General features: G+C 40.2%; 2 protein-coding genes, 1 long non-coding RNA gene and 1 other non-coding gene across 6 annotated transcripts; 2 read left to right on the top strand and 2 right to left on the bottom strand.

Moving 5' to 3' along the window:
- Window positions 1-5,636: 5,636 nt before the first annotated feature.
- Window positions 5,637-9,022, bottom strand: LOC131986994 (serine/threonine-protein kinase pim-2-like). Its single transcript, XM_059352137.1, has 8 exons — window positions 8,947-9,022; window positions 8,685-8,849; window positions 7,729-7,980; window positions 7,477-7,571; window positions 7,312-7,362; window positions 6,963-7,181; window positions 5,866-6,259; window positions 5,637-5,752 (listed from the first exon to the last, which is right to left on the bottom strand). The coding sequence occupies exons 1-8, from the start codon at window positions 9,020-9,022 to the stop codon at window positions 5,661-5,663; spliced, it is 1,344 nt and encodes a 447-aa protein (XP_059208120.1). The 3' UTR covers window positions 5,637-5,660.
- A 788-nt stretch (window positions 9,023-9,810) lies between these two features.
- On the top strand, window positions 9,811-15,123 carry LOC131987260 (hepatic and glial cell adhesion molecule-like). Its single transcript, XM_059352447.1, has 7 exons — window positions 9,811-9,910; window positions 11,897-12,238; window positions 13,245-13,526; window positions 14,375-14,468; window positions 14,561-14,637; window positions 14,778-14,851; window positions 14,974-15,123. Exons 1-7 carry the CDS (start codon window positions 9,826-9,828, stop codon window positions 15,121-15,123), a joined length of 1,104 nt encoding a protein of 367 aa, XP_059208430.1. The 5' UTR covers window positions 9,811-9,825.
- Window positions 11,612-17,774, bottom strand: LOC131987261 (uncharacterized). 3 transcript variants are annotated; one of them, XR_009395751.1, is made up of 4 exons: window positions 17,642-17,774; window positions 17,455-17,494; window positions 14,372-14,491; window positions 11,612-13,481 (listed from the first exon to the last, which is right to left on the bottom strand). It is a non-coding gene; the product is annotated as an uncharacterized LOC131987261 (long non-coding RNA). The 3 variants fall into 3 exon arrangements; XR_009395752.1 differs by having other exon boundaries at window positions 14,372-14,475; XR_009395753.1 differs by lacking the exons at window positions 17,455-17,494; window positions 17,642-17,774 and adding an exon at window positions 16,819-17,416 and having other exon boundaries at window positions 14,372-14,475.
- trnay-gua (transfer RNA tyrosine (anticodon GUA)) lies at window positions 12,375-12,463 on the top strand. The gene is given in 2 exon segments: window positions 12,375-12,411; window positions 12,428-12,463. It is a non-coding gene; the product is annotated as a tRNA-Tyr (tRNA).
- Window positions 17,775-17,946: the final 172 nt, after the last annotated feature.

Raw genomic sequence — 17,946 nt, 5'->3', positions numbered from 1 at the left:
TGTTTGGGTTCTGTTGCTAAGCAGTTCAACGTCTTCCCTCATTGGTGGTTGGTTGATGATGCAGAGCCTTAAAGTCACAGGCATCCATTTGTTGACCAATGTTTATCCACACATTTACCATTACCACACATTATGATTATTATGAACCAAATAACAACACTTTAATGAAGACAAAAGACTGGAGTTGAATTAAAGTTTTAAAAAATATATTTTTATTCAACTAAAATGTAATTAGAAACAATCATATTTTTCACAAATATAATGACTATCTTTATAAAGAAATATATTAATGCATTGGAATTAAGTTTATATTAAGTTTATTTTATTATATAAAATTAAATTATGTATAGCATTATTATTATTATTATTATTATTATTATTATTATTATTACTGCTACTACATATAATATTACCTTTTTATTATTATAAATGTATTACAAGTTGAAATATAACAGTATTATCACTATTATTACTATAATCATTAAATTACGGAAATTAACAGCTGTGGAATCTTCCACCACAGTGAGGGCAGCCAGAGGTGGACAGACTGGAATTTCTGGCCTCGAAGAGAAAGCACTTTTGGCAAAACCATAATACCTATCATTAATCCGACTTCACTTTGAGCGTCACAGGCCGGCACAGGCTGACACAGACTGACATAGACCGACACAACTGACACAGACGAACACAGACTGACATGGGACAACACAGGCTGACACAAATCGACATAGACTAACAAAGATGTCACAGACGGACACAGACTGACCCAGACAAGCAGAGACTGACATGGTACGACACAGGCTGACAGACTGACACAGATGACACATACTGACATAGATGACACAGACTGACGCAGACCATCACAGACCTACATAGACAGACACAACTGACACAGACCAACACAGACTGACACGGGCCGACACAGGCTGACACAGACTGACGCAGACATCACAGACCTACATAGATCGACACAACTGACACAGACGAACACAGACCGATACAGGCTGACACAGACTGACACAAATCGACATAGACTAACACAGACGTCACAGACCGACACAGACCGACCTAGACCAACACAGACAGACATAGACGTCACCGACTGACACAGACCATCACAGACCGACACAGACTACATAAGCAACAGACTGACACAGACCAACATAGACCAACACGACCGACACAGACCGACACAGACCGACAAAGACTTGCACAGACGACACAGACTGACACGACTGACACAGACGAACACAGACTGACATGGGCCAACACAGGCTGACACAGACTGACACAGACCGACACAACTGACACAGACGAACACAGACTGACATGGGACAACACAGGCTGACACAAATCGACATAGACTAACAAAGACGTCACAGACGGACACAGACCGACACAGACTGACGCAGACATCACAGACCTACATAGACCGACACAACTGACACAGACAAACACAGACTGACATGGGACGACACAGGCTGACACAGACTGACAAATCGACATAGACTAACACAGACGTCACAGACTGACACAGATGACACATACCGACATAGATGACACAGACTGACGCAGACCATCACAGACCTACATAGACAGACACAACTGACACAGACCAACACAGACTGACACAGACTGACCCAAATCGACATAGACTAACACAGACGTCACAGACTGACACAGACTGACAGACCGACATAGACAACACAGACTGACACAGACCGACATAGACCAACACAGACTGACATAGACGTCGCAGACATCACAGATCAACATAGACTGACACAGACTACATAAGCGACAGACTGAAACAGATCAACATAGACCAACACGACGGACACAGACCAAGACAGACCGACACAGACGACAGACTGACACGGACCAACAGAGGCTGACACAAACCAAGACAGACCAACACAGACGACACACTGACACAGACAGACATAGACAGACAACATAGACAGACACAGACGTCACAGACTGACATAGACCAACAGAGGCTGACACAAACCAAGACAGACTGACATAGACGACAGACTGCCACGGACACATAGACAGTCACAGACTGACACAGACGACACAGACTGACACACATGATATAGACAGAAACGACTGACACAGACCAACCCAGACCGACAAAGACAAACACAGGCGACATTGATGACAGACTGACATAGTCCAGCACAGACTGACACAGACCGACATAGACAAACATAGACCATCACAGACCATCACAGACTGACATAGACAGACACAGACTGAAACAGACCAACATAGACCAACACGACTGACACAGACCAACACAGACGACAGACTGACACAGACCAACAGAGGCTGACACAAACCAAGACAGACTGACATAGACGACAGACTGACACAGACCCATAGACAGTCACAGACTGACACAGACTGACACAGACTAACACTGAATGACAAACACGACAGACTGCCACAGACACAGACAGTCACAGACTGACACAGACTAACACAGACCGACATAGACTGACACAGACAGATACAGACCGAAACGACTGACACAGACAACACAGACCAGCATAGACGACAGACTGACATAGTCCAACACAGAACAACAACAGACTGACACAGACGGCAGAGGCCAATGCAGACTGACATTGGAGTGAGAGAGCTACAGAAGGATTTCAGGAGGAAGGCCAGACTGGCTAAAATTAATTATAAGGACAGCGTGGAGAAGAAACTAACATCAGGAAATGCAAAAAAGGCATGGCAGGGCTTGAACACCATGATGGGCAGAGCATCCAAACCTGCAGTGGTAGCATGTTCAGACCCCGCCTCCTTCGCAGAACAGCTAAATTGCTTCTTCACCTGGTTCAACATCAACAGCACACCAACAACCTGGACTCCTCAAACCCTGAGCTCCCCCCTCCAGGCTCCCACCATTGATGAGCAGCTGGTAACCTCCATCCTGCATAGACTTAACCCTAACAAAGCCACTGGCCCTGACAGGCTCAGTGTGCTCGAGGAATGCTCAATCCAGCTAGGTGGGGTGTTAACCAAGCTGTTTCAGCACCTCCTCGACACCAGCATCGTTCCCAACCAGTGGAAGGAATCCACCATCATTCCAATCCCCAAAAATACACAACCTAAGGATCTGAAGGACTACAGCCAGTGGCCCTGACATTGATCCTATGTAAGTGTAAAGAGAGCAGTGTGTACATTATTGCTAGATGGGCTGTCAGACAAGCTGGATCCATTCCAGTTTGCTAACAAAGCAAAACAAGGCACTGAGGTTGCAAGTCTCATGCTCCTCGACACAGTCACCAAACAACTGGACTTTACACACCCACACACGATGATTTATTTATGGACTCATCTGCTTTTTAGCAAAAATATTCTGGTTTTACTGTAGAACGGACAATACGCTGCACAGACTGACACTATAACATTATGTCAGTCTGTGTTGTCTGTGTTGGTCTGTGTCAGTCTATGTCTATCTGTGACGGTCTGTGCCATCTATGTTGGTCTGTTTCGGTCTGTGTCAGTCTGTCGTCTGTGTCGGCCTGTGTCAGTCTGTGTCAGCCTGTGTTGGTCTGGGTCAGTCTGTCTTGGTCTGTGTCTGTCTTTGTCGTCTGTGTCAGTCTCTGTCCTCTGTGTCGGCCAGTGTCAGTCTGTGATCTCTGTGTCGTCTGCAATGTTTGTGTTGTGTCAGTCTGTGTTGTCTGTGTCGGCTTTTGTCAGTCTGTGTCATCTGTGTCAGTCTGTGTTGGTCTGTGTCAGTCTGTCTTGGTTTTTGTCGGTCTTTGTCGGTCTCTGTCCTCTGTGTTGGCCTCGGTCTGTGTAAGTCTATGCCGTCTGTGTCAGTCTGTGACAGTCTAATTTGGTCTGTGTCAGTCTGTGTTGTCTGTGACAGTCTATGTTGGTCTGTGTCAGTCTGTGTCGTCTGTGTCAGTCTGTCATCTGTATCGGCCTGTGTCAGTCTGTGTCAGTCCCTGTCCTCTGTGTCGACCTGTGTCAGTCTGTGTCGACATGTGTCAGTCTGTGTCGTCTGTGTCAGTAAGTGTCATCCATGTCGGTCTGTGTCAGTCTGAATTGTCTGTGTTGTCTGTGTCAGTCTATGTCGGTCTGTGACGGTCTGCGTCATCTGTGTCGGTCTGTGTTAGTTGGTGTCGTCTGTGTCAGCCTGTGTCGTCTGTGTCAGTCTATGACGGTCTGTGACGGTCCGTGTCATCTATGTCAGTCTGTGTCGGCCTGTGTCAGTCTTGGTCAGTCTGTATTGTCTGTGTCAGTATGTGTCATCTATGTTGGTCTATGTTGGTCTGTGTGAGTCTGTGTCGTCTGTGTCTGCCTGTGTCAGTCTGTGTCGGCATGTGTCGGTCTGTGTCAGTCTGTCTTGGTCTGTGTCGGTCTTTGTCGGTCTATGTCAGTCTATGTTGTCTGTGTCAGTCTGTGTCGTCCGTGTCAGTCTGTCATCTTTGTCGGCCTGTGTCAGTCTGTGTCGATCTGTGTCAGTCAGTGTCGTCTATGTCGGTCTTTGTGGTTCTGTGTCAGTATGTGTCATCTATGTCGGTCTGTGTGGGTCTGTGTCGGTCTATGTTGATCCGTGTCATCTGTGTCAGTCTGTATTGGTCTGTGACAGACTTTGTCAGTCTGTGTCAGTCTCTGTCCTCTGTGTCGGCCTGTGTCAGTCTGTGACATCTGTATCGTCTGCGATGTTTGTGTTATGTCAGTCTGTGTTGTCTGTGTCGGTCTTTGTCAGTCTGTGTTGTCTGTGTCGGCCTGTGTCAGTCTGTGTTGGCCTGTGTCTGTCTTTGTCGGTCTGTGTTGTCTGTGACAGTCTTTTGGTCTGTGTCAGTCTGTGTTGTCTGTGACAGTCTATGTTGGTCTGTGTCAGTCTGTCGTCTGTGTCAACTTGTATTTTGTGTCGGCCCGTGTCAGTCTGTGTCTGTCTGTGTCTGTCTGTGTCAGTCTGTGTCGGTCTGTGTCAGTCCCTGTCCTCTGTGTCGACCTGTGTCAGTCTGTGACATCTGTGTCGTCTGCGATGTCTGTGCCAGTCTGTGTCGGTCTGTGTTGATCTGTGTCGATCTATGTCATCTGTGTAATCTGTGTCAGTCTGTGTTGTGTATGTTTGTCTCTGTCAATCTGTATCATCCTGTGTCAGTCTGTATTGGTCTTTGTCAGTCTGTGTCGTCTGTGCTGACTGTGTCAGTCTGTGTCATCCTGTGTCTTCTGTGTTGGTCTGTTTCAGTCTGTGTCGGTCTGTGTCATTCTGTCTGTTCGGGGTAGGGTTAGGGATACACACACACACACACACACACACACACACACATACACACACAAACACAATCTAAACATAAACATAACATTAAAACATTATTAACATATACATAAATATTATATTATATTAAATTATTAATATTATAACTATATTAAATATTATAACTATAATTACAATATGATATATAGGAATATTATTATTACAATATTATTATTCCTAATATTCTTATTCTTATTCTTATTCTTATAAACTGTGTGTATTTGGGGTAATATATATAATATAATATATATATAATATATATATATATATATATATATATATATCACACATTATATATCACACACATTATATACATTACATTAATATAGTATATGTTAATAATGATGATAATATGGTGTGTGTGGTTTTATCTGAGCCATTGGTGAAGTTGTAGCTGCTCCAGGGTAACACGCTGCTTGGGGTCTGCTGTCAAACACATCCTCAATAAGTCACTGCAGTCTGGAGAAAAGAAGGAGATGAAAGATTATGATGACATCTGCAATCCATCAAAAATAAAAAGCTAAAATTCAGAGATTTGTGTCTGTTGTCATGTTTGTGTGTGCTTTTCTTACCTTTAGGCAGCTTTTCGCTGATTCTTATCTTGTTATCAAGGAATTCTGTGGTCTCAAATGATTCTCGGTGGAGCATTTCATACAGTATCACACCTAGCTGCCAAATCGTGGTGAGGCCGGGCCTGTAGGTATTAGTAATGAACCACTCCGGAGGGGTGTGAGCAGAGGCACCTAGAATATACAGACATAATATTAGGGTGGTGAGGGTGAGGCAGAGAAAAAAGCTTTGTTCAAATGCAAAAGTCTCAAATAGGTAAGTTTGTGAAGCTTGACATCTTACCATATAAGACATGGTAAGAGTTTCGATGAGGATGTTGTCCACCTTGATGTCCCGATGAAAGATACGTTCATTCTGAAGTTGAACTACTGCACTAATGAGCTGTTTCATTATGATCTGAGAGACAAAAAGAGAGAGATGAGTGAGGGAGTCTGACGTAGCTGATTGAAATTTATTCATGATGATGGGTAAGCTGCTGTGATTAGAAGTCAATTGGTAACACTTTCCATGACATCCATGTCTATAACACATCATAAGTTCTCAAAGTTGTAGTACATTAGAATATTTTTATAATGCATTATAATCACTGTTATAATTCATTCAAATGTGATTTTAGGGTTAAGATAAGCAGTTAGGTGCAATAACTCAGTCATTATAGCATGCTATATTTATTTATATTTACTTTTAGGTTGAAAAATCAGTCAAAAAGAGCTTTTAATTTTAATTATTGAAATCAAAAGCAAGACTAGAAAAATCGACTTTATCACTATCACTTTCTTTAAGGAAGAATTTGTTGTCCATAAAACCAATGATCTGTTGACCTATACAGATCAAGATTCCATAGCATAACCATGACATAACCTTTGCATTTTGCATTTGGAGAACTGCTATGGAGAATGTGCTATGATTATTCTTATAAGGCAGGATAAGTACAAGTGTTTTAATTACTATATACATCACTGTAAGCAGAGTGCACACATGTCTTTAAAATGCATTTTGTTTTAAATGCAAAGTATATTTTTATTATGAATTATAGTCATGGACTTTATAGAGTGTTTCCCATAGAGTGATGTTTCTTAAATCAACAACAGCTGCTTACCTTGGCCTCTGCATCTTTTAAGCAACCTCCCTTGGCATCAATGTACTCGAGAAGGTCCTTGGAGGGAAGTGGTCTCTCCAGCACCAGAATCAGCTCCTTGCCCAGATCGTACCAGTCCAGGAGTGAAATGGATGCCGGTGACTCCACTGATCCTCTTGTTGAAGCAGCAAGTTTCAGCATGATGGCCACCTCAACAGAGAGAAGTTTCCCATCCTCATCCTGAAACATAACAACATAAGTGAAAGATAAAGGAGTAAAGAAAGAGAACAATTTAGAATGATTAATCAAAAATAAAAATAGTTAGATAGTGCAGGGCTGATTTCAACAGCAGGATATGTTGCTTACTCACCACATGTTTGCAGTATAGTATTTTGTTCCTCGGTATGTGTTTGATGGCAACCTTTGGGAAACAAACTTTGGTTAGCACTTTCTGACCATTCTGTGTGTGTATTTGTGTGTGTGTGTGTGTGTGTGTGTGTGTGTGTGTGTGTTTCAGTATGTGTGTGGCACTTACAGGTAAATGATCTGCTTTTCTGTAGCCAGCAAACAAGGATCCACATCCTCCTTCGCCAAGTTGCTTCTGCTGCTTGTATTTCGCGTTAAATTTAGCTAAACAGACAAAAAAAGACAGATATTGTGAGTTAATACAGCTGTGAGGAACACCAGAGAAATGTTACCGAAGCTCCCATATTAATCCCTCCTTTGTTATACTTAATTTAAATCTTTACGCTAAAACCAAATGGTACATTTTTTAAAATCTACTTACCTCTTTGGGCTTCTGGAGTCTGCTTGGTCTCTTTCTTGGCCTTATTTTTATTTGCCGTCTTTGTCACATTCTTCTTAGTCTCCTTCCTAGTCTCCTTCCTAGTCTCCTTCTTAGTCTCCTTCCTAGTCTCCTTCTTAGTCCCATTGAGGTCCATTTTCCTCATCTTCTTCCTGCTTGGTCCTTCTACATCAGTGTCAGCCTTCCTCTTAGAACCTCTCTTTTTCACATCCAAAACAGATGCGTTGCAGCTTTCTATGAATGAGAAAAAAAACCCAGAGGGAGTTTAGCTTGTGGACATTTACAGGCAACATGGACAACAGCCTAGGTTCTCCAAACTTAACGACAAAATAGGCTGTCATTCTTTCAAAATTCATTGCTAAAGTGAAAAAACATGCCTACCAAGGCCTTTGAAGTTGAGTCTGTTATCAACATTGTATTTCTATATGGTGTCTAACCATGCAGATAGTATTGGTTTTATATCTTCAGGTTTTGAGATGTCTCTCTATGGGTTGACACAAAACCCTGAGAGACAAATATCTCCAAACCTGGGGGTAAAAGTCAAACTATGCAGAGATACATAAAACTTATGAAGAGTGAGAATGTGACAATGTCAATGTCAATGACTTTTCAGATTAAATTGTAAGTTTTACTTACAATTTAATCTTTCCAAATTTGTTACTTATGTATAATTCTACCCCACCTTCATTTAGAGGGGAAACTATGTTACACAATTATTTGATGCCTTGATTTACCAATTATGTTACATATTTAGAGGAAAAATACAAATAAATATAAAGTATGGAGTATTATTTAGGATACATTTCAACTATATTTAGCTCTTGGTGAAATTTACAACCTATATATCAATAAATATAATAAAAGTTGAGCTCCACCTGCCAATACTTTTGTACTTTTGGTACAATTTTGTCTATCTGGTCCTAATGTCACATGCCTACCTTTGCCAATGTCCTTCGAGCAACACGCCTTCTCATTGTCGAAAAGGTCAAATCTTCTCCTCTTCCCCATCCTCATCTTCGATGGTTCCTCTCTGAGGGTCCTCTGGTCAGGACTGGCCTTCCTTTTTCTAGCCGGTCTAGCCTTTGCAGATGTTGAATTGTGCTCTATAAATGAGGAAAACACATACATTTGTGGTTAATTATAACTCTTAACTGTATGAAATTGATCTTTTCAATCATCACTCTGAAAAACCTCACTTACCTTGACATGTCCTATGGGCAGGAGAGTCACAAGTCTCGCTGTTCTTTGCAGAATCCTTGTGCATGATATTGCCCATGATAATTCTAACCCGATAAAGTTTTTATCGAGTTTTACCGTAGTTATTTTACTGTTAACAAACATCTCAATGTTTGTTAACATTGTTTAAAGCCCCTTAACAAATCCATTATAAACCAATAACAAGAATTAAGTATCTAAATCATTTTTTATCATCAGTTGCAACTTAATAATAGCCATCCAAATATTTTTTATAGATAAAATAAATAAAATATAAATAAAATATTAATAAAATAAAATATTTTTTTTAACACATCTTACAAAATCAAACAAACATCAAGTCCTTCAATCTATGTAATGACATTTTTTATGGTTTACAAATTATTTTTTAATCAATAATGATTTCTTACCATAGCTTACAAAGTGTTATGTATATTTATGTTAAGTTCTAGCATGACTAGAGACTAGAAAAAATTAGCAGTGGATTCTTTTAAGATGAATTAACTATTTATTTTCATCTATTTATCCAAGTCCTGTGGTGCGGCTGCAAGATAAAATCGGGTTTGTTTGAACAACACTGATTCTCTCATTTTGTATTCTGAGGAATGCTGACACTGACGACACTAAAGCTTTTATTCTGGTTATGAATATATCAGTTACTGTTGCAATAAAAACATGGAGCTAACAAGACAAACAAAATGAACATCCGGACACACACACTTTTGTCCTGCTTCTACATCAGCTTTTGAGAACAACATGTACTCAGTCCCAGCAGAGCCTGAATGAGAGACTGTGTTCTCCGTCCTGCCCAGAGTCACAAATCATGCTGGTTGTCTGGGAGGAAAACAAAGCTTGAGACCCAAGATGAAGGCAGAGAAGGAGGCTCCTTCAAAAGCTAAAATAATTTCTCTGATTTTATTGCTCATGTGTCTCGTTTCCTTCAATTCAGGTATGTTGCATTTTCTACTTTAGGAATATGCTTTGTGTCCGAAAGATTTCAGTTAAGAAAACAGCAGAATAAGTATGCTTTTCAATTCAGTTTTTGTTTGTTTGTTTATTTGTTAGTCTGTTAGTATCAGTGTAAGGCCACCAAAAATGTACAAAATGCAGATATGATTTTAGTCAGTTTTGGTCAACATGAGCTTGCTGGATGAAACAATTAGAGGGTCCTCCCACTAAATTATGGAAATGTTTATATATATTTACGGAGACAGCTGTGCTGTCAATATTAGCTGGAGATTGGAAGGAAAATTACAACAATAGGAGCTTAGTGGATGTATGCATAACAATTGCGTCACACATATAATTATTGCTTTTAATGTGACTTTTAAATTCATTTTTATTCTATAGCCATTATTTTTTTATTGTTGTCTTTTTAATCTTTATATGTCTTTAATCTTTTTTTTTATTTTCACTGTTTCACTGTTTTACTGCCATTGCTGTTTTTAAAGAATTTACATTTATTTGATCACATTTTCATAATTCTTATTGACCTGTGTGCATTGGCCTTTTCTGTTGTTTTTACTTTTAATGTTTGTTGTGTCTTGTTAATGGCTTGACAGCCATCTGCAAAGCACTTCGAACTGCAGTAACCTGTAATAAAAGTTGCTATACAAATAAAGTTCGACTGAGTGATATTAAATAGAAATAGAAATAGAAAATGTACAAATTTAGACACGTGTTATGACCAGAGGTCTATGGTATGCAGTGTTATGCATAATATTGCAACATGTTACATCTTTGAGAACTGACGATTATAGACATGACAAAGGTAGTATTTGTTGTTGGGCTTTCGGATTGCATTGGACTGTGTGGGTGCTTCTACAGTCTTGTGGCCACCCTTTGTAAGTAATACAGTAATTGTGCCTACAGGCTGACTCAGAACTAGTGTTTTCAGATGTTCTGGCATTTTCACTTGTGGCTGTGTCTCATCACTGTCCTGCTATTGTCGCGCTTAGCAGCAGAGTCACTGAGTTGCTCTGTTTCTGCAAAGCTAGCATGGCATCTGGATTGCTCCCAGTGTTCTTTTCATGAACTGCCAAGAAGGAAATTTGAACAAACAATCCCCACTTTTGTTGGTTCATGCTGGCCCATCCCAAGGACTGACAGCTGTTCCCATGGTAATGTGGATCTGCCATGCAAACTGGCTCCAGTGTAGAGCAGAGATGGGGCGTGATGCCCACACTAGCCTTCAGCTAACGACTGTAGCACTCACTGTATCTGAAAAAACAATAAAACTGAAATGCAAAGTGAGTAATGCAAACTATGTACATACTGCATGGATGCTGCAACTGTTCGTTGTTCATAAAGCCATTAGAATGGGCAACCCTGAAAAAATTACATTCAAATTGGATAATTGCACTGTACACAATGTCCTTATGTGTAACGCCAAAATTCAGTGTCAATGCAAGAAGTGTGCTCTCTATGTAGCGAGGCAGAATGTAAAGCAGAATGTTAGGCCTCTGACCGCAAGTAGAATGAACATTAGTGGGAACATGTATGCCGTCCACACCTCACCTACCACAAGAAGCATGAAACAGGAATAACTTAGCCTTCTAATTTTCAACAGTTGACTGCTACCGCTGTCATGAATATGAACAGCAGTACACATGGATTTTTTGTGATTTCATTACTTGCAATCAAAAACAAAACTAGTCGATAACTTTATTTACACAGCCAAACATCAAGTAAGTGCAACAACACCGGACATAACAAGCCAGCTAATATACTCATTAGTGCAACAACAAGAAGGCGGATCGCAGTCTGTCTCAGGAATCTCGCTGTCAGTGTAGTTTTGATTTATAATATAAATAATACAAGAATATAATATAATATAATATTATATAACATATTAAAATCTAATTGATTTGGATTTTTAATTCTAATTCTACTTGCTTGCCAGCCGATTTATTACCCATACACTTTTTCTCTGCAGGTGGAGTGCTGGCAGTGAATATGACTATCCCCAGCACTCTCATTAGAGGTGCAGTAGGGGGGGAGGCCCTGCTGTCCGTCCGCTACACCAGCTTCAGCCTTGACCTGCCGGTCATCAAGTGGCAGCTCAAGAGGGAAAAGTCCGTCACTGTTGTCCAGTCGATTGGAACCGACATCATTGGGACTCTGAGGCCTGAGTATCGCGATCGCATCCTGGTATTTGAGAATGGGACTCTGCTTCTCCACAACCTCAGACTCTCTGATGATGGAACCTACGACGTGGAAATCTCCATCACAGATGATACCTTTACAGGAGAGGGCAGCATCACGCTCACTGTGGATGGTAAGATAACAAGTTCAAGTTTAACTGAGACTCATGTTCAATTTGATTTTTGATGACTAGACTCTTCTAGACTCTAAATAAACTTTGCTCAGCATTAGTTTCAGCATCCATGCAGAGGTTGGACCACTGAGCGCTCCCTTCGATAGCTCAGTTGGTAGAGCGGAGGACTGTAGATTGATGATAGAAGTCACCCTTAGGTCGCTGGTTCAACTACGGCTCGAAGGAGTTACTTTTCATTGGTTCTGATTCAGAATGAAAAGATGTCAAAGTACCTCATTTCCAGAGCTCTGTGTTTCATTTCATCATTTCATCTGATGTAAGGAATGATCATCATCATCATCCACTATATGTCTTCTGAAATAATTTTAAGCACATGCTTGGTGATTTTTTCATCATGAATGGTATAATGAGTCTTTGTAAAACAACTTTGGTTAGCATCAATTTCAACATCCATGCAGAGGCTGAACCAATGGGAGCATGTTGCTCCCTTCGAAAGCTCAGTTGGTAGAGCAGAGGACTGTAGAATTGTTTTCCATCGCTTGATTTAATCAGACAATGTGGATCCATGCAAAGGCTGAACCATCAGACACAGCTTGCTCCCTTCAATAGATCAGTTGGTAGAGCGGAGGACTGTAGGTTGGTAATAGTAGTCATCCTTAGGTCGCTGGTTCAATTCAGACTCCAAGGGGCTACTTTTCATTGGTGCCCAATGTGTTCTTGTTTAAGCATATATTATGTTGAGTCTTTTCAAATTCCATGCAGAGGCTGAACCACTTCAATAGCTCACTTGGCAGAGCAAAGGACAGTATGTTGATAAAAGTGCTTATCCTTCAAATAATCTCCTATACTAGGCAGTTGTTTGTCTTGGGTTTGATTTGTTTCTGAAATGATTGTGTTTCAGACCTCAGACCTCAGGGTCAACATATTATACTGCATCAAACACTGCATCAGAAAAGCATGTTTTTATTCTACTTAAAAAACTGTATCTACTGTGGCCTATCTCCAGAGTCTATATCCAGGCCTTATATTGACATGGAGTCGGCATCAGTATTGGAGCTCAGCCAAAACGTCGTTCTCAATTGCTCCCATGACAATGGAACTAGGACTACATACAGGTGGTTCAAAGGTGGAAAACCACTGACCAATGTGACGAGGTTCGTGTTGTCATCTGACCAGAAGCTCTTGACCATAACACGGGTGTTGATGGCAGATGACGACATCTACAGCTGCACAGTGGAGAATCCTGTGGGCAATATGACAAGCTTGCCTATGAGACTGACTGTTTACAGTAAGTGATGTGGTTTTAGTTAATGGTTTAACAAGAGTTAATGCTAGGCACAGTGGCATGGATACAAGGTTCATCTGTTATCAACTCAAGAGAACACTACCATGCTGTCCATACATTTCAGTTTTCAAATTCTATCAGACCCAGAAGTCAAAATGATGAGTTATTATGGATGTATAAATGTGTTCACCCAATGTAATGGCGTTCAAACCAATAGTTGTTAAGATTTTTCACTCACAATTACAAATGTTAACCTCATGGTGGTGCTAGAGGATAAGTGGGGGATTGCCAAAGTCTGGGGAATCAAAGAGATGTTCTATATCCATTCTCTATGCACCACGGGTGTCATATATATATATATATATATAACAAAAGTTGTTGAGATACTCCAGTCTGGACTGGTGGTGGACTGACCAACAGACTGACATTGTGTTTTGAGAGTTAAAAGAAGCAATATTCAGTGGTGGAATGGAACTAAGTATTGTACTTAAGTGCAGTTTTGAGGAACTTGAGTATTTCCATTTCATGTAACTTTATACTTCTACTTCACCACATTTTGAGGCAAATGTTGTACTTTTTACTCAACTAAATTTATCTGGCAGCTTTAGTTACTTTTCAGCTCAAGATTTAGCTTTAAAAACATGATAAAATTAAAGTGATTAGACATTTCTTAAAATTAAACCTTATAACAGTATATTAAGTAGTTAAAATGAGCCCTTCCCTGAGAAAATTAAAATGTTGAGTTTTATTCTGACTGAGTATATTCAACAATCCTGTTCTGTGAAATCCTTTCTTGTGTTCTTATATTCACTTTTAACATTCATTCACTGTAGTTTTACATATCTTACCAGGAAGAAGTTCCCTCTATATCATCCTCTCCACTGGGGGCATCTTCCTCCTCATCACTTTGGTAACAATATGTGCCTGCTGGACGCCTTCCAAAAAGTATGAACTGCAAACAAACAACCCTAAGTAGCACAAAGCTGATTTTAGGAAAACATAACGTTAATGCACTGATATCATTTTATCTTTCTTAGAAAAAAAAAACATCCAGCCAGAAAGCCTCTCTCCAGGTTACATGACCACTCTGACCACTCACCAATCAATCACACAGGTATGGTATTGTTAAAGTGAATTAATATTCCACTGTGACCACAGTTAATGAAAAAAGTCATTGACAAATCTTCACTGAGACTTGAAGAGAAATTAGAAATGTGTTTGAATGACAGTCAAATGTTTCGTGCTTTGCCACAGATGGTGGGCTTCCAAAACGGACAGAGCACAATGGAGTAAATGCTGTAACTTCTCTTTACATCCTGCAACAAAAGGTACATTTCTCAACATCACTATGATTTCCACAAAATAAATACCATTTTACTAATTTGACTTGGTTTAACTGGATAACTGTTGTCAGAGAATGGATTTAGGCTGAAGCTGTTGTGTTTTGCAGGATCCCTCCATGGATGACTCGTCCAGCAACAGTATTGGATCTCCTTCCGAGCTGGAGAACCCGCCATGCTACAACAGCTGCCCTGACTACAACGGTTTTCTCCCCCATTCTAATGGCTCCCCTGCCCACTCCTCCCATAGGTATACCTGAGAGCCCATCAGTTTAAACGTTCTACCTTGCAGCAAGTGGGAGGTCTGAGCATCCTACTTTATACTGTTTCTCACCCTGGATGGCAACTTCCTGCACATTCTGTGGAGTTTGGGAAAAATCTCAAAATCATTTTCTGGGGTTGTACAATAATGTCACTACTGCCTGATGATATGTTGTTATTACAGTAAAATGTAACTTCGATATAAGTTGTTTTTACAGTTTGAAGCACGGGCCGTAGAGGAATATAAAGGCACTGTGACATCAGAAACGATTTAAAACAGCTTTGAAAATTTGGAAAATGGCAGGAAGACTGAATGAAGCTGAGCTGGGGTCGGTAAGTTGCAGCTGTCAAATTGTAGCATGATAGAGATTCTTCTGTTATTCTGTATTGTCAATTCCAAATCCTCATCAAACAAGATGGTGTGTGTTGTTTGTAAATGTATGAAAACAATTATAATGTTTCTTAAAAAACAGATTCTCACGCCTAGACTTGGTCAGTGCCTGTGGGCAGTCTCGATGTGTCAGTTTCTCCTCGTTACATGCACATCAGCTTTTCAAAATAATCTTTCATGTTGAGTGGAAACCGCTCAGTTAAGGCAACACAACTGCGGTTAGGTTGGTGACATAGTAGTACAGTATCTATGTACGGAGGTTAATTTACATCCTTAATTAAAATGACAACAGTCATTGACATTGACTCTAGATTTTACATGGGACATGAATAGTGGTCTTCTTTGTCATCCTGGCCTAAATGGAACTTCACTCTCTACATTATCTTCGTTACTCTGATCATCTGATAATTACACAGAAGGGTTTACATTGAAGTAAATGAAAGGCCCGGTGCTCATACAGGCGCTAAAGGCTGCCTTGTCTTTCTCTATTTGACACTGAGAGGCACTGACCAAGCATGAGTATCTTAAGACTTGTGAGAACGGGTTGAAGAAAAGAAAGAAAAGAAAATCACACTTGTAAATCTTTTACTCTTTTACAGATCTGTGATATTTTCTGTAGTGTTTGTGTGAAATAAAGCAGTTACTTTGAAATATTTTATGAAATAATGTAATATACTATTTTAGTTATACTAGATGATTTAATAGCATTTTCAGTGATAAGATAAGGCCATGTTGGTGGACGGCATTTCACTTTTATACACACTTTAATAAAATGTGAAACATTTCTCTAGTTTCTTGTAATATTACCACTGTGGTCCTTGAGTTTTAATGTCATGATGTTGATTTTTGCAAATTAAAATTTTGGTTAAGCATCAGTTTCAACATCCATGCACAGGCTAAACCTTTGAAAGCAACTTCCTCCCTTTGATAGCTAAGTTTGCAGAGTGGAGGACTGTAGGCTGGTAAAGTAGTCTTCCTCGGGTTGCTGGTTCAACTCCAGCTAACATGATATCCTTTGGTGCCAGCAAGAAAAGATGTCAAGGGACTTTTTAGCTGAGCTGTCTTTTAGTGCATCGTTTCAGCTGATAAAAGAATGATTGTGAAGCGCATCTGTCATAGCCCTGGCTCAAGGCTATAGCAAAGAAAGGGGGGTCAGGACAAGGTTAAATTAAGATATTCATTAGAATGAATGGAAAATAACAAATTAAGTACAGAATGAGGTGTGTTGAGTCAGTAGAATCAGTAGTGTGTGCATGTGGATGTGTGAGAATGTGCTGTGGAAGTGTTGTGTGAGAAAATATACCAAACGGCGAAACAAAACCAATAGGTGCTGTCAGGTTGGAGATTGTGAATACTGGAGCTTCAGCCTCTTGATCCTCCAAGGAGTGCTGAGTCTGGGTGTTCCACATCTGCAATCAGGCTTGAAGATAGCTCCACCTCAGAGAGCGGGACTGAGAGGACTGTAAAATTGTTTTTCATTGCTTGATTTAATCAGACAAAAGATGCAGATCCATGCACAGGCGGATCCATTAGAAGCACTTTGCTCCCTTCGATAGCTCAGTTGGTAGAGACTGTAGGTTGTTAATGACAGTCTTCCTTAGGTCTCTGGTTCAATCCCAGCTCAAAGGAGCTACTTTTCATTGGAGCCAAACGTGATCCCATTCAAACATGAATGTTATCGTGTTGAATCTTGGTGGTTATTTAATTCAGCACAATTCAATTTGGCCAAAATGTACATTGTGAGCACACTATAAATGAATTAAAACTAAATAAAGTTTATATTTGATTTGGCCTTCAGTCCAAGTAAAAAACAGTGCACTGTGGTAGTCGGGTACCCTCGCCCTACCTGCTTTTTTGTCTATTTTACTCTAAATGGGACCATATTATTCCTGAGGTAATAAATCAGATGAAATGTAGGGGCATTTTCATATGGACTTACATACAAATGGTCGTCTTTTTGCAACCACTGGTGTCTCCCCCTGTTGGACGTTAGAAAGAATGCAGGTTTAAGGCACTTCTGCATTGACTTCACTGTTTAGGCTCAAAGGTTGACGCTTGGCTACCACCCTGGTGATGTGCATGGTATTAAATATGGAGGAACATTTTAATCTGGCTTTTCCACTCACCTTTCTAACTGTGACCCGTCTCTTGAGTGTACTCTGCTTTGAAAAAGATAATTAAAAAAATGCAATTTTTCTATTTATTTAGTTGAACTAAAACATCTAAGACTTCTTCTGTGCACACTACAGACTTATTTTTGTTCACTTATTTGTTAAAATCTGTGCTAGTAAGCTTCTTGTACCTTGCAAAGGTACAACAGGTGCATCAAATCAAAATGCTGATTACACACAGATGTCATCAATGCACAGGTGTGCATCAGGGTGGACACTAATAAAAGGCCACTTTAAAACGTGCAGGAAAACTGGGAACA

Source organism: Centropristis striata, chromosome 15, assembly GCF_030273125.1.
Source record: "Centropristis striata isolate RG_2023a ecotype Rhode Island chromosome 15, C.striata_1.0, whole genome shotgun sequence".
Lineage (NCBI taxonomy): Eukaryota > Metazoa > Chordata > Actinopteri > Perciformes > Serranidae > Centropristis > Centropristis striata.
This window is presented reverse-complemented; position numbering and strand designations above follow the sequence as displayed.